The 17,119-nt window shown below is 41.5% G+C and overlaps 1 protein-coding gene across 8 annotated transcripts in view; it reads left to right on the forward strand.

The window, feature by feature from the left end:
- LOC129051019 (ubiquitin carboxyl-terminal hydrolase 6-like) overlaps positions 1-17,119 on the forward strand; it is a 59,506-nt gene that overhangs the window by 26,581 nt on the left and 15,806 nt on the right. For 7 of the 8 annotated variants that reach the window (XR_010138078.1, XM_063718409.1, XM_063718410.1 and 4 more), the window contains 5 exons: positions 1,072-1,256; positions 7,074-7,151; positions 9,310-9,430; positions 14,345-14,536; positions 16,527-16,815. Coding sequence is in view for 7 of the 8 variants with exons in the window: in XM_063718409.1 (XP_063574479.1) it covers positions 1,072-1,256; positions 7,074-7,151; positions 9,310-9,430; positions 14,345-14,536; positions 16,527-16,815 (865 nt within the window). In the remaining variant the exon portion in view is untranslated. Of the gene's footprint in view, positions 1-1,071; positions 1,257-7,073; positions 7,152-9,309; positions 9,431-9,721; positions 12,746-14,344; positions 14,537-16,526; positions 16,816-17,119 lie in introns of those variants that run through there. The other variant, XM_063718415.1, reaches the window with a different exon arrangement.

Consider the following 17,119-nt stretch of genomic DNA (forward strand, 5'->3'; position numbering starts at 1 on the left):
TCAGCAGCTTTGGATAACCTGCCACTCCCACCAACCATTCCATTATACTAAATGTTTATTAAACAGCCATTTCCAGGATAATTCTGTGCAGTATCTCTATATTAAGGAATATCATAAATATCTCTTTAACATACTCAAAGCAAATTTTTAAAAACTTTACCTTACTTTTATCCTATTCTGTATTTAAAAAACAGAAACAAAAAAAGATTAAAATCACTTAACTGCTTTTAGGAAGGTGGATAAGCTTGCTACAAAATAGTATTACTAGGTTTCAGAAATCTCCAAAACTTTGGGAATTGCAACTCCAACAACCACTATCAACAGCTTATCCCTAGAAAACTATAGTTGAGAGAGTCTTTTTTTTTTTTTTCCACTGGCATCTTTTCATTTCTTTTTCTTTTTTGAGACAGGTCTCACTCTACCTTCCAGGCTGGAGTGTAGTGGCACAATCACAGCTCACTGTACCCTCAACTCGCCAGTCTCAAGCAATCCTCTCACCTCAGCCTCCTGTATAGCTGAGACTACAGACACATGCCGCCATGCCCAGCTAATTGTATTTATTTCTTTATAGAGATGGGGTCTCCCTACATTGCCCATTCTGATCTCAAACTCCTGGGCTCAAGGGATCCTCTTGCCTCAGCCTCCCAAAGTGCTGGGATTACAGGCATGAGCCACCACACCAAGCTTACTGGCATATTGTCTGGAGAAAGAAAGAGTCTTAATTGTTTAAAAGCCTTTAGCTATGAAGCTATTACTAGTTTTTACATGTGATTCAGTGTATGTGAGAAATGTTTATCAGAGAAAACTGTGGTTTGAATATATTAATTGCTGAAACCCAAGTTTGTTAGAATAGACAACGATTCTAAAACTGACAATACCTCAGCGCTTTTAATGACTCCACCATAACTGTTCTCTTTGTGTCAATAAAGATGGTTTTATAAACATAGAGAAGAATGTGATAGTGACTAATCTGAAACGGTGATAATGCCTGTCATTGGCAGGGTTAGAAGAACTAAAGGGAGGAATCAGAGGCCTGTCTTCTCAACTCTCTATTCTCGTTTATACATACAGATGAGGAAAGAACTGTATTTCCTGTCACCTCAGGAGAATAGCCCCAGCCTCTTTGGAATGCCATTGATTGTTCCATGTACTGTACATACCCGGAAGAAAGACCTATATGATGCGGTTTGGATGCAAGTATCCTGGTTAGCGAGCCCACTCCCACCTCAGGAAGCTAGTAATCATGCCCAGGATCGGTGAGTTCAGGGGATCCATCTTAACCTGTGGTTTCCAAACTCTAGAAAAATAATTTATATGAATTCTACATGACTGATACGACCCAGCCTATGTCAACTTAATCACTCTTGGAAGAACCACTCGGAGAGCATACAATTCAACCATTTGGTTTGATATTTGGAGTAGGAGAGATGATACAGCTTCCTTTTGCCAAACATTCTAGTGTCTAATAATCCTTCCATTCTCTAATCTTTTGCCTGGATTCGTCCTGCTAATGCTTCAAGTAATATCCTTGTCTTCTGTGTTGCAAAAGTAGAGAGTATGAATTCACCAGAAAATTTGTATAATCTCAGTCCTCTGAAATTCAGGATGAGAGTAACTGCATAAATGAACTCTGAAAAAGTCTCATGATACAAAAAATAATTCTGTTGGATTATTTCCATACCATGTCATTCTTTTTTCTTTTTCCCTTAGCATGTCATTTTAATGTGAAGTAATTTCATAAATCTAGATTAAAATAATTAACATTTTCTGTTTTCTTTCCCTTTTTCCTACCACTGTTCTATTTGATGAGTAAATGCATTTACTCTGAATAATTTTTGGGATTGTGATGATGTCTTATTTTTATCTCAATCAAATTGTAGATCATTTTCTTTTCTTTTCTTTTCTTTTCTTTTCTTTTCTTTACGACAGAGTTCTCCTCTTGTTGCCCAGGTTGGAGTGCAATGGCATGATCCTGGCTCACTGCAACCTCCACCTCCCGGGTTCAAATGATTCTCCTGCCTCAGCCTCCTGAGTAGCTGGGATTACAGGCATGCACCACCATGCCTGGCTAATTTTGTCTTTTTTGGTAGAGATGGAGTTTCTCCATGTTGGTCAGGCTGGTCTCAAATTCCCAACCTCAGGTGATCCGCCTGCCTCAGCCTCCCAAAGTGCTGGGATTACAGGCATGAGCCACCGCACCCAGCCTGTAGATCATTTTCTTACCATCATGGTACAAATGAGAGTTCTGTTTTATGGTAACTAAAAAAAGTTCTTTACTTATTTGTTATGATATGGGGTCTTTTGATGATTAGGGTAGGGCTTAGGATAAATACATCTTTTTTTTTTTTTTTTTTTTGAGACAGAGTCTTAATTTGTCACCCGGGCTGGAATGCAGTGGTGTGATTTTGGTTCACTGCAAACTCTGCCTCCAGGTTCAAGTGATTCTTACACCTCAGACACCTGAGTAGCTGGAATTACAGAGGCTTCCAACCACACCCAGCTAATTTTTGTATTTTTAGTAGAGGCAGGGTTTCACCATGTTGGCCAGGCTGATCTCGAACTCCTGGCCTCAAGTGATCAATACCAGTACCTCGGCCTCCCAAAGTACTGGTATTATAGGTGTGAGCCACCACACCTGGGCAGATTTAAATTTAAAGATTTAAATAAATCTTTATTTAAATAAATTATTTATTTATTTTTATTTTGTATTTTTTTGAGATGGAGTCTCATTGTGTCACCCAGGCTGGAGTGCAGTGGCATGATCTTGGCTCAATGCAACCTCCACCTCCCGGGTTCAAGCGATTCTCCTGCCTCAGCCTCCTGAGTCACTGAGATTACAGGTGCCCACCACCATGCCTGCCTAGTTTTTGTATTTTTAGTACAGGCAGGGTTTCACCAGGTTGGCCAGGCTGGTCTCAAACTCCTGACCTCCAGTGATCTGCCCGCCTCAGCCTCCCAAAGTGCTGGGATTACAGGAATGAGCCATCACGCCCGGCCAAAATAAGTTATTTAAATAAATAATTATTTAGAATATTTATTTTAAGATTTAAATAAATCCTAAAGGAAAACTGCAAATAATAGATAAGCAGTTTAGTTAACGAATGTTGTGTTTAGTAAAGATGAAAGTTGGACAAGATTAAATTTGAAGTCAAGTAATTGAATGAAAGAGCTTCTAGATGAGGGCTTTTCCCAGGACTTGCTAATGAATTGGATGTGGAGTATAGGGAAAGAGGAATCCAGGCTGACTTCTTTTTTTTGTGGGGGGGTGGGGAATGGAGTCTTGCCCTGTCACCAGGCTGGAGTGCAGTGGCATGATCTCGGCTCACTGCACTTCTGCCTCCCAGGTTCAAGCAATTCTTCTGCCTCAGCCTCCCAAGTAGCTGGGAGTACAGGTGCACGCCACCACACTCGGCTAATTTTTGTATTTTTAGTAGAGACAGGGTTTCACCATGTTGTCCAGGATGGTTTCAATCTCCTGACCTCATGATCCCACCTCAGCCTCCCAAAGTGGTGGGATTACAGGCCTGAGCCACTGCACCTGGCCCAGACTGCCTTTTTACCCTGAACAATTGTTTGTGAATGGTGGTACCATTTAATGGAAAAAGGAAAACTGGGGAAGGAGCAGATTTTGGCAAGAAAAGTCAGGAATGAAGTTAAATTCAAGAAGTCTATTATATATTCAAGTGGGAAATTCACATGAATGTCCTCTGCTGGAGATATAAATATAAATGTCATCAACAAATAGGTGGTATTTAAGGCCCTGAGACCAGATGATTGACATTTAGAGAGTGAGATTTAAATAGAGAAGATTCCCATGATCTATACATGAACTCTGAACTGAGTTCATATGCATTCCGACATTTAGAGATTGAAAAGGGAAAAAAAAGCATCAAAAGAGATCGAGGCTGGGTGCAGTGGCTCATGCCTATAATCCCAGCACTTCGGGAGGCCGAGGTGGGAGGATCAGTTGAGGCCAGGAGTTGAAGACCAACCTGCCCAACATGGCAAAACCCTGTCTCTACTAAAAATGCAAAAAATTAGCCAGGCATGGTGGTACATGCCTGTTATCCCAGCTACTTGGGTGGCTGAGGCATGAGAATCGCTTCAACCCTGGAGGTGGAAGTTGCAGTGAGCTGAGATCACACCACTGTACTCCAGCCTGGGTGACAGAGCAAGACGCTGTTGAGAGAGAGAGAGAGAGAGAGAGATTGAGAAGGAGCAGCCCATAATGTAAGAAGAAAACCAGGAGTTAAGTGAAGGAAGTATTTCAAGAAAGGAGTGATAGTTGTTTCAAATGCTACAGAGGACTGGGAATTGCCCACTGGATTTGATAACATGGTCTTTGGTGATCTTTGTGAAAGCTATTTTAGTATAGGTAAAGGAGTAGAGATTGGAGTGGGTTAAACAGAGAATGGTCCTTTGGACATTAAAAAAGATAGCCAGGCATGGTAGCTCTCACCTGATTCTAGTGGTACTTGGTAAAGTTATGGATGAAATAAGAGTGGCCTGGAGTTGATGATTTTTAGAGTTGGGTAATGAATACATGGGGTGTTCATTGTATAGTTCTCAACTTCTTGAGTGTTTATGTCAATAAATTGGAAATTTTAGATGAAATGGACAAAATCCTGGAATTAAGGGTCTATGTAGAAGAGTGATTATTTTCAGGGACAGTGGGTAAAGAGTCAAGTGAGGATTTCAGGGCAGTGACTGGAGGTTTCTCTTGGGTGAAAGAATCATTAGAATAGGGATGTTTGAATAAGTAAGTAACCTAAAAAGATAGGAGGTTGTGGTTGCAAAGTAGGATACTGGGAATTGAGATTTTGGAGGCAGAAAAGTTTGTATTCACAAAGTCTAGAATATGACATTTGGAGAGGGTTTACATATGGGGTGGGGGAAGTTATTGTTGGAAGAGAGAAGACCAAGTTACTGTTGTATTAATTGCATTGATGTTGATGTCACCAAGGATAATAACAGGAGAAGTGGTGGAGAAAAAACACAGTGAACTGGGTGCTACAATCTTTAGTGAGTAAAGAAGATATGTACCTTCCAAGGAGGAATAGCCGGTGGCATAATTCAGTAGCACATGTTACAAAAAAGCTGGAATGTTTTAGAAAAGGAAGGAAGAAGAGATCATGTACAAGTGGCATAGGAATAAGGAAGAGATCTATTTTACCTCCAGGTTCTGGAATGTATTGGAAAAAAAAGTGCAGAGAGTAGTGTGTGGTGACTCAAGCCTGTAATCCCAGCACTTTAGGAGGCTGAGGCAGGAGGATCACTTGAGCCCAGGAGTTCAAGTCCAGGCTGGACAACATGGCAAAATGCCATCTTTACAAAAAATGTAAACATTAGCCAGGTATGGTGGTGCATGCCTGTAATCCTAGCTACTTGGGAGGCTGATGTGGGAGGATCACCTGAGCCCAGGAAGGTGGAGGCTGCTGTGAGCCATAATCATGCCATTGCACTCCAGCCTGGGCAACAAGAGTGATACCCCATCTCAAAAAGAAAAATGGAAAAAGTCTGCAGGGGGAGCAGGATTCTCAAGAAAGCCAGGCTTCATTCAGTTAGAGCAAAAGGTAAAAGAAATTTTTGGAAGAGAAGTGCTGCACAGCTTTCTGTGAGAGTGCTACTCGGTTGTTTTATCCTGTTATCTTTCTTTTGATTCCTCATTTATTGCTGGCCTGAGTTGGACATGGTACTAGACAGTACAGTCTATCAGTGATCATTCACTGGATGAGTTATGCAGAAAGATGGGAACTCCTATGCCAGATGTGATTCTCACTTTTGCCCTTACAGTGACTCTTTATCATGGTTTCATTACCTTTAATAGCCCATGTAATAACTCCTATCAGTTGCCAGATGAGCTGTAAAGTATGCCACTCTTATGTTATATTCCTTGCATTGCTTCCTTCTCCCCCACCCCCAGCTTTATTGAACTATAATTGACAAGTAGGAATTTTACATGCATCTAAGGTGTACAGCTTATGTTTCAATAATACGTATAAATTGTTGCACTGCTCCTTGTTAGGGCAAGGATGAGTAAATTTTTTTAAAAGTTGGAAAATCCACAGGGCCATCTTGACATAATCATTGGCAGTTAAAAGAAGTTACTCCATGGTGTATATGCGCCACATTTTCTCAATCCAGTCTATCGTTGTTGGACATTTGGCTTGGTTCCAAGTCTTTGCTATTGTGAATAGTGCCGCGATAAAACATACGTGTGCATGTGTCTTTAGAGCAGCATGATTTATAATCCTTTGGGTATATACCCAGTAATGGGATTGCTAGGTCAAATGGTATTTCTAGTTCTAGATCCCTGAGGAATCGCCACACTGACTTCCACAATGGTTGAACTAGTTTACAGTCCCACCAACAGTGTAAAAGTGTTCCTATTTCTCCACATCCTCTCCAGCACCTGTTGTTTCCTGACTTTTTAATGATCGCCATTCTAACTGGTGTGAGATGGGTGCAGCACACCAACATGGCACATGTATACATATGTAACTAACCTGCACGTTGTGCACATGTACCCTAAAACTTAAAGTATACTAAAAAAAAAAGAAGTTACTCCAAAAATGGTATGTAGCTTATAACTCTGAGTAGTTAAGGCAGTACTTAGCATGTACCACATCAGCGATTCTGATTCAAGAAGACTTCTAAATATACAGCTTTCTGCAGTGTGTCAGTGTTCTTGTCATGGAAAGATCTAATTATTTTAGTTTAATGTGAATTAAATCCTCTGATAGAATTAAGGCTGAAGGATAATTGGTATTTGATTTCATGATTAGCTTATCTTGTAAAATTTTCATGGGCCACATGGCTCCCTTAGAGACATCTGGCAGTCGTATGTCTACCCTTCTGTAAGCCCAGATAGAGGATGGGAAGCCAGAGTGTATTTGGTACTGGGCTGCAGCTAATGGATTAGGGTAAGTAATGTTGAGCTGTCAACATGAGCATACTGCTGTGGCAAATGCCCCTTCCTAGGATTACTTCAAGAGAAGATGAAAAGGAGTTGGACCTCGAACCAGAAATGCTTCTTACACTCTTTTTGTTCTCTTCTCTTTCCATGATGACAGTATCGGCTGTCAATATCCATTCACTCTACGAGTTGTGCAGAAAGATGGGAACTCCTGTGCTTGGTGCCCAGAGTATAGGTAAAGTGACCTGCAAAAGAATTACATTAGTAGAATTTCAGCTTTAGATATGATACAGTTTTCCTAAGATTTCCAATTTTGAGAAGTAAATAGTGAATAATGAGAAACTTAAGAATTGTGGCTGGGCACGGTGGCTCACGCCTGTAATCCCATCACTTTGGGAAGCCGAGGCAGGTGGATCACCTGAGATCAGGAGTTTGAGACCAGCCTAACCTGGTAACACCCCATCTCTACTAAAAATACAAAAATTAGTGGGGCGTGGTGATACGTGCCTGTAATCCCAGCTACTTGGGAGACTGAGGCAGGAGAATCACTTGAACCCAGGAGGCGGAAGTTGCAGTGAGCCAAGTTTTTGCCATTGCACTCCAGCCTGGGCAACAAGAGTGAAACTCTGTCTCAAAAAATGTTTTTCACTTCCTTTTGAGGTCAATAGATAAGTTTTGCTTTTGAGACTTAGCTGGTTTTATAAACTACAGTCCATACCAAATTCATAGCTTGTGATAAACATTTATTACTCTATAACTTCACCTCTCCTTTTTTGTTTTGTTTTGTTCTGAGATGGAGTCTCACTCTGTTGCCCAGGCTGGGGTGCAGTGGCTCAATCTTGGCTCACTGCAACCTCTGCCTCCCAGGTTCAAGCAATTCTCCTGCCTTAGCCTCCCGAGTAGCTGGGACTACAAGTGCACACCACTGTACTCAGCTAATTTTTGCATTTTTAGTAGAAATGGGGTTTCGCCATGTTAGACTGGTCTCGAACTCCTGACCTCAGGTGATCCACCCACTTCAGCCTCCCAAAGTGCTGAGATTATATGTGTGAGCCACCATGCCAAGCCTCTCCTTAAATATAAATAAGTTTGCCAGTTCTGAGCACAGTAAATCTTAGTCTTTACTAGACTTTGCTGGAAATCTGTTCTTGGTTTTTAAAGAGTTACAGAGATTGATTGGTCATTGCTGTTACAGCAGGGAAAGTGCCTAATGATACTAAAGTCCACCTTTAGAGAACTGCAATAGACTTAGTAAACTGAGTCTAAAGTAGGCATTGGTCGGGCGTGGTGGCTCACGCATGTAATAACAGCACTTTGGGAGGCGGAGGTGGGCAGATCATAAGGTCAGGAGATCGAGACCATCCTGGCTAACACGGTGAAACTCCGTCTCTACTAAAGATACAAAAAGTTAGCCAGGCATGGTGGCGGGCACCTGTAGTCCCAGCTACTTGGAAGGCTGAGGCTGGAGAATTGCTTGAACCCGGGAGGCGGAGCTGGCAGTGAGCCCAGATCGTGCCACTGCACTCCAGCCCGGATGACAGAGCGAGGCTCCATCTCAAGAAAAATAATAATAATATTAATAAAGTAGGCATTGGAACCATGACTTTATTATATCCTCCTCCCCTACCCCATCTCCCACCCTACCGCTGCAACTCTATAAACTTTTTTTTTTTTTGAAACATAGTCTCACTCTGTCGCCCAGGCTGGAGTGCAGTGGTATGACCTCGGCTCACTGCAACCTCCGCCTCCCAGGTTCAAGCAATTCTCCTGCCTCAGCCTCCCAAGGAGCTGGGATTATAGGTTCCCACCACCGTGCCTGGCTAATTTTTGTAGTTTTAGTAGAGACAGGGTTTCACTATGTTGGTCAGACTGGTCTCGAACTCCTGACCTCAGGTGATCCACCCACCTAGGCCTCCCAAACTGCTGAGATTACAGGCATGAACGACCATGCCCAGCCTCTGTAAACTTTTATATGCATTTGTTTAAACTGCCATTTTACAAAGAAGGAGCTAGGTGTTATACTAGATAAATTGTCCTACCTCAGAGCATTAAATAACTGAATTTGGAATTTCTTGCATGCTGTAGTATCTCAAACAGTCAATTCCCATGTCATTTGTTTGCCATAAAGTTCACATCTTCCTGTGATTAACAGATGGTTACCAAGTACTTTGTAAAAATAAAGACTTGAAAAGTGAAAAGCATGATTCCCTGAAATGATAATAATTATTAATAAGTATCCCTACATTTATCAGAGTCTGAAGTTAGAAGCCCATGACAAATTGTGAGGCCCAAGAGGAAAGCAGAAAAGTAGGAAGGGAGAATATTTTTTATTAAGAAAATTTAAATTCCTTCATAATTATTTCTTCCTCTGTGGATCTTTCCCCCCTTTTTAGATTTTGCAGAGGGTGTAAAATTGATTGTGGGGAAGACAGAGCTTTCATTGGAAATGCCTATATTGCTGTGGATTGGGACCCCACAGCCCTTCACCTCCACTATGAAATGTCCCAGGAAAGGGTAAGTGTTTAGGGCTGCCATAAAATGGTGGTTTTTATATGGGAAATTTCCCCCAGTGTAACTCTTATGCCATTTCTGTTTGAGACAATTTAAAACAACCAGAAAAGCCTTCATTGGCATCCTCTATGGCACCTAATATATTGACATGTTTGCTTGAGCTTTTTCATTTTCCAGCTTCTGAAGTTCATTGTATTGGGGCATTGTCTTTGTCCATTTTGTGTTGCTATAACAGAGTACGTGAGGCTAGTAACTTATAAAGAAAGGAGGTTTACTTAGCTTACTGTTCCGCAGCCTGGGAGGTTCAAGGACATGGTCCTGGCTTCTGGCAAAGGCTTCTGTGCTGCATCATAACATGGCAGAGAAGATCAAAGGAGAACAGACACAGGCAAGAGGGAGGACCAAACAGGAGATCCTCGCTTTCTAACAGCCCGCTGTCTTGGAAACTAAGTTCTCAGAAGAGAACTCACTACTGCAAGAATGGCACCAACCATTTATGAAAGTTTCACCCCTGTGACCCAAACACCTCCTACTAGGCCCCACCTCCTAAAAACACCACATTGGGAATCAGATTTCAACATGCATTTTGGTGGAGGCAAATAAACCATATCCAAACTATAGCAGGCATGAAATTGCAAAAATATTAATCAGTGAACCTTGAAACCAAACTGTGTCTGGCCATGGCATATCAATAAGCATCTCTCTGTTAAATATTATTGAAGTTGCAGCATTTGGTAATCACAGTTACTTAGTTCAAATGTGTCCCAGGGCTATAGCTGCTATCTTTAATAGGCATAGTGATCAGAAAAGTTAGAGAAAGGATTGAAATGTTTCAATTTTGGGTACCTAAGAGCACATCTCAATGGCCACTCTTCACACTTCACATTCTTCTATTGTCACTGTCTGGCCAGAGCAATTTTTAAATTTTGAAAATGTTGCTTCAGAAATAATTTTAACTCCATACCTAAAAATGTTCACCTCAGGCAGTTTTTAATCAACCAAATATTATTTGAAAGGTAAAGACATTAAGAATCTGATAGAGAGGTAAAAGCCACAGAGTCAAAGGAGTTCCTTAAGTCACATGAGGAATTGTAGTGGTTTTTGCATTTTTATGGCTCTTGATAGGCAGAAATTTCCTTTACTATTTTTTAAAGCATTCCCTTTGGATAAGTTAGTAATGGTAACTGACTTTTCTGTCTTGTTATTCTATGGAGGACTGGGGAAATTACCAATTCTAGACCTAGTTTCCTATTTAGATCCCAAAATATGCCCCACACACCAAGGCTCCTGGGAGCCCTTTCTAGCCAGGAATAAGTATAATTTGTGGATACTTGTCAAATGAAAGATCACTAGGCTAAAGCTAAAGAAAGCTGAAGAGAAACTAATGTTCTAGATCATGCTCACTAGCAAGGAGGGAAAATTTTACCAGTTGATAGATTCATAAATCTTTGTCAGCACAAAATCTGACAGGGCATTATTCTGACAAGACATTACTGTCAATGATGATAAATTATTTGGCTCTATAAATCTCTTCCCCTTTTTAACAAATCCAGTGTGCAATCTGAAAAGCTCTTTAGGACATCCTGCTTATAGGAAATGGCCTACATGACCTGTTAAATCTCACCCTACTTCCACTTTCAGTGATGCACTTAGGATACCATGGAAATGAAGGGCTATTGATGCCTTGCTAGGGAGTGGGGCCATATGCCTAATCTGGGCTCCACTACATGTAGAGTTTCTGCATGTGCTTAGAAAGTCATGTAGACAAAAGAGATACCGTGGTTTAAATTGGGATTTTCGCCCATATGCTTTATATTTTTTATTCCAGTGATTTCCCTTTTAGGAATTTATCTGAGGGGAGAATACTCTGTAATTACTCCATAATTTGCAGGCAGATATCATCATAGCATTTTTTAGGAGAGTAAAAAGTTATTAACAACTTAAATTTGTCTCACATTAGAGGAATGGTTAAATAAAGCATGGTGTATTCATTGGATAAAATATAATGCAGTTGTTGAAAATGATTACCAGGGGTTTTTGCTAACATTTATGGGAACATGCTTATGATATGTGAACATTTTTTTAAAAACAAGACATAAAGTTGCATATACTGGAAATAATACCTTCAGTATTGAAAATAATACTATTTGGGAAAAAGGACAGAAGAAAATCTGCCAATATTTTGACAGTGGTTGCCTTTGTATTAAGAATATAAAAGGATCCCCTGCCTTTTTACATTTTTCTCTGCTTTCCAAAATTTCCACATGAATATTATACTAGTAATCAGAAAAAAATAGAGGGACAATCACTCTTATCCTTTTTATTTCTCTCCTGTTTGGACCTCAGATTCCTCAGTAGAAAATTAAACTAGATGCCAGCCTGGGCAATATGATGTCACCCTGTCTTTACAAAAAATGCACAAATTAGCCAGGTGTGGTGGTGTGCACCTATAGTCCCAGCTGCTTGGGAGGCTGAGGTTGGAGGATTGTTTGAGCCCAAGAGATCAAGCCTGCAGTGAGCTGTGATCTCATCAGTGCACTCCAGCCTGGGTAACAAAGCAAGACCCTGTCTCAAAAAAAAAAAAAATGAAAGAAAGAAAATTAAACTAGACAAATTCTTAGGCCTCTCTCTTTTTTTTAATAGTCTTATATGAAAACTATTACTTCATTTCCTGTGTTTTGTGTTAAGACGAGCTTTAAAGCAACTCTGAAAAGAAGAGGGTGCCATAAGTAATTTATAGAGTGTTTAAACAATAGTAGAGGATCTAAGCATGGATCCCAAGAGGTAAAGGGAATCTTTATCACTTTGGGAAATTTTACTGATAAATAGAAATTATTGTCAGTACAGTCCACAAATATGTTTTTTATCAGCCTTCTTTCCTCCCTGTCTTCATCTAGCACTGTAGCCTGTGTTCCACAGAAAATATAGTCAATAAAAATCAACATTCTTTACTAGCTTACTCTAATTTGTGGTTGGCCATAAAGTATTCCTGGTAGAGATAATAGAGATAATATTTAACTGGCTATGAGAAAGGAAACACTATCGTATATGATACACCCCTTTTTCTACTCATTGCAACAACTATGATACAGCATGTTTGCTTTTGAAGCATGTCAGTTTTTTCCTTGAGTGACCAGTTCAAAAGATGATGACAGTTAATATCTTGTTACTACAGAATTTGTACTCAAAAAAGGAGTCTATAACCCAAGTCCAAGCCAGATTTCCCTTTCTAAAAAAAGAATTTTCCTCTAAGTTCCCCTTTTTAAATGAGCTTTTTAGCCTGGATAGTTATGCAGTGCTAGAACCTTAACTGCATGATCAAACCCAACCTTGCTAGTTTATAACAGCATTTGACAGCCTCATGACTCTCATATAGGGAAAAAGTCTCGCCTGAAAAACCCATGCTAAGCTGAATGTCCTGAGCTGTGCCAATTTGTATTCCAGGCAGCCTGAGGTTCCCATCATGAGTTTCAGGAAGGGAAATTCATGGAGGAAGTTCACCTCTGGAAGGGAGGAGCAATAAATAGGGTGGGTGATGGACATATGTGACGTTTGCCACAGAGAGGCAGTCAGTGTGGGCCTTGTGGTCCGGGCTCTGCTTTGGGACACAAATATATACTGTGTGAAGTCTTATGGTAGCATTCATAACCCTGATGATTCACCCACCTTCCCATACATTAGAGGGACAAACAGAAGGATCCCAGCTCTATGGTTCTTGATTGTTTGTCAGGTAGCAGCCAGGCATGGAGAGGGAAAAATTCTTTCTTTTCTGCTGCACTCTAGATCCTTCCTTCTCTCCTTCTTCTTCATTCTACACCACCCCCAACATACATCCATGCACCCCGCCCATTCTTTGCTCTCTCTCCTTTCTTACACTTAACTCCTTCTTGCTCCACAGCCTAACATGCTGATTAACAGGACCCCAAAGGTTTGGGTGGGTATTAGGGGCCTTCTCAACAAAAGCAGCACACTCTTGAGCTTGTTCTTCCTTTTGTTGCCATCTCAGATAAAAAGGCCCCATGAGGGAGGAGACAGATAATTATAGACTTGATATTCTGATAACTCTGTGATACATGGGATCAGATGCAAATGAGTTGTACCCTGTGGTGTTTCATGCTCTGCTGTGTTGTCTTCTCATGGTGAGATTTTCTGTGCCCTTATTTCATCCGGCTCTGGTTTCTATGTTTCACATTATTTCTCCTAGCCTCTGTAAACTCTGCAGCATACTAATAATGCTCTGGCTTTCTGGTTAAAAATAAATGGCTTACTATCAGCACCCCTGGCTTGAGGGCCAACTCACATGTAATCCCTTATAAGATTCCAAAGTTTTTAAATAAATGCAATTTGTTTTGTTTTTGTAATTTTGAAGCATTCAAAAATTTTTCAAGAAAAGCTATGGTCATATAAATAGAAATTTTATCCAGAATGTTATGATGTAACATTTGTGAATAAATATGTAGGTGCTGTATTTGCTCAGACTCTAGTTTGGGTTGTGTTTTCTTTTCCCTTTTTTTTTGAGACAGGGTCTCTCTCTGTCATCTGGGCTGGAGTGCAGTGGCATAATCACAGCTCACTGCAACCTCTGCTCCCAGGCTCAAGCAATCCTCCTGAGTAGCTGGGACTACAGACGTGTGCCACAATGCCCAGCTAATTTTCAGATTTTTCTTTTACAGAGACAGGGTCTCACTCTGTTGGCCAGGCTGGTTTCCAACTCCTGGACTCAAGCAATTCCCCCCACCTTGGCCTCCTAAAGTGCTGGGATTACAGGCCTGAGCCACCATACCCAGCCAGTTGTATTTTCTTTTTCCTTATATAGAGTAAAAGAAGGGTGAGTGACCGAGAGGTTGATGCATAGCTATATCACCAGTTTAAATGCCTTCCCACATACCCCTTTCCTCCTGTTCCCTCTACCTACAGGTTGTAGATAAGCATGAAAGTGTGCAGCAGAGTCGGCGAGCGCAAGCCAAGCCCATCAACCTGGACAGCTGTCTCCGTGCTTTCACCAGTGAGGAAGAGCTAGGGGAAAATGACATGTACTACTGTTCCAAGTGTAAGACCCACTGCTTAGCAACACAGAAGCTGGATCTCTGGAGGCTTCCACCCTTCCTGGTATGTTACAGTCCTGCCTCTGAGAGAGCAGGAATCTAGCAGAAAAGAAAGAAGACATGAACAAACAGGAGGTTTTGTTATTTTTGAGAATAAGACTTTTCCTGCAGCAGCGTTTAAAACACTTTCTGTACAAGGTTTTTATGTTGAATACAGAGATGAATCTTTCTACAAATATTTGGTAGTTCCTTTTCCTAAAAAGCTTATAACCTAGAAGAAGAGATCAATCATGTAGACCAGTAACTGCAATTCAGTGCGATGTGAGAACTGCCACAAGGGGTAAAACGTGGTGAATTTGAACTTCAGGAGAGGTTGAACTTCTGGCTCTGTGGAGAGAGGAAGCTTAAGCTAGCCCTTTGTGGACTCTAGAAGAGCAACTGAGCCCGGAGCCCCCAACACCCACTGCACATAGTCATGTGGCTGTGGCACGCTGCTGAGTTGAGTGTGTGTGCACAAGCACACCAGTGCACTAGGGCCTGCGTGTTCTTTTAGATTTAATTTACTTCTGCCTTCTCCCTTCATGGATTAGGAGACTGTCCTTTTGTTTGTCAGGAGAGTTTGAAGTGACAAATCTTCCTATTCATTAAGATCAGTGTAACTGTAAGGTACTGGCATATTTTAATCAGATATTTATATGTATTTTCTTTTTTTGTTTTTTTGAGACAGGGTCTCACTGTGTCACCCAGGCTGTAGTGCAGTGTTGTAATCTCAGCTCACCGCAACCTCCACCTCTCAGGCTCAAGTGATTCTCTTGCCTCAGTCTCCTGAGTAGCTGAGATTACAGGCACGCACCACTACCACCCGGCTAATTTTTGTACTTTTGGTAGAGATGGGGTTTCACCATGTTGGCCAGGCTGGTCTCGAATTCCTGACCTCAGGTGATCCACCCACCTTGGCCTCCCAAAGTGCTGGAATTACAGGCATGAGCCACCATGCCCAGCCGCATTTTCTTATTCCATTCATGTCTCTGTCACACAACTCTGTGAAGCTGAATGTAGGTTTTTCTTAGACCAGAACAGCTTCCTAGGGAATGATGCACAAGAAATTAATAACACTGGTTGTCAGCTAGCTCCACAGATAGGAACTAGAGGGAAGGGGCAGGCTTGGGGACAAGGTGGGTGACGGGGAGGGGGAGACCTTTTTTTTTGAGATGGAGTCTCGCTCTGTCACCCAGGCTGGAGTGCAGTGGCAAGATCTCAGTTCACTGCAAGCCCCACCTCCCGGGTTCACACCATTCTCCTGCCTTAGCCTCTGGAGTAGCTGGGACTACAGGTGCCTACCACCACGCTTGGCTAATTTTTTAGGTGTTTTTTATTTTTATTTTTTGGTAGAGATGAGGATTCACTGTGTTAGCCAGGATGGTCTCGATCTCCTGACCTCGTGATCCACCCGCCTCGGCCTCCCAAAGTGTGGGGATTACAGGGGTGAGCCACCACACCTGGCCGAGGGGGAGACCTTTTAAAAAAACTGAGGTATAATTAACATACAATTAAAAGCATAGATTTTTAATATCCAGTTTGATGAATTTTAACAAGTATATATTTTCATATAATCATCAAATAAAACAAGCAGAGCAGTCATGTAGCCCAGTAACTGCAATTCAGTGTGATGTGAGAACTGCCACAAGGGGTACAACGTGGTGAATTTGAACTTCAGGAGAGGTTGAACTTCTGGCTCTGTGGAGAGTGGAAGCTTAGGCTAGCCCTTTGTGGACTCTAGAAGAGCAACTGAGCCTGGAGGCAATACCCACTGTGCAGTCATGTGGCTGTGCCACACTGCTGAGTTGAGTGTGTGTGCACAAGCACACCAGTGCACTGGGGCCTCTGTAGAGGCCTTTATGAAACCATATTTTTGAAGTCTTTAAAAAATAATGAAGAGTAAATGTTCTGTTATATACTCCCAAACATTCACATGTATTTGACTTGTTTTTTCCATGTAAATTTTGTATCTTCAGAATGCTTTAATGCGATGTTTTCTACCTTTGCTTCTCCAGATTATTCACCTTAAGCGATTTCAATTTGTAAATGATCAGTGGATAAAATCACAGAAAATTGTCAAATTTCCTCGGGAAAGTTTTGATCCGAGTGCTTTTTTGGTATCACGAGACCCAGCTCTCTGCCAGCATAAACCATTCACACACCAGGGGGATGAGCTCTCCAAGCCCAGGATTCTGGCAAGAGAGGTGAAGAAAGTGGATGCACAGAGTTCGGCTGGGGAAGAGGACATGCTCCTGAGCAAAAGCCCATCCTCACTCAGCGCTAACATCAGCAGCAGCCCAAAAGGTGAGGCCTGGGGGCCTTATGCAGTTGCTTTCTTGGGACTCCTGTAGGCTACATATGTTTCTCTGTCTTCTGTTCTGGAACATCAGGTTGGTTCAGTGGAAGGAACCTATCTGGAATCAGACCTATCTGTATTTAAGCTATGTAAGTTTTAGCAAGAGATTCAGCCTCCCTGAATCTATTTTCTCATCTGTAAAATGGAGATAATGCCAGGTTTACAGAGTTGAGAGTTTGACACATGGAGAGTAAAGCACTTCACACAGTGCCTGATGTATGGTAAACAGAAATGGTAGCTGCTGTCTTGTCC

This window comes from Pongo abelii, chromosome 19 (assembly GCF_028885655.2).
Source record: "Pongo abelii isolate AG06213 chromosome 19, NHGRI_mPonAbe1-v2.0_pri, whole genome shotgun sequence".
NCBI classification, from domain to species: Eukaryota; Metazoa; Chordata; class Mammalia; order Primates; family Hominidae; genus Pongo; species Pongo abelii.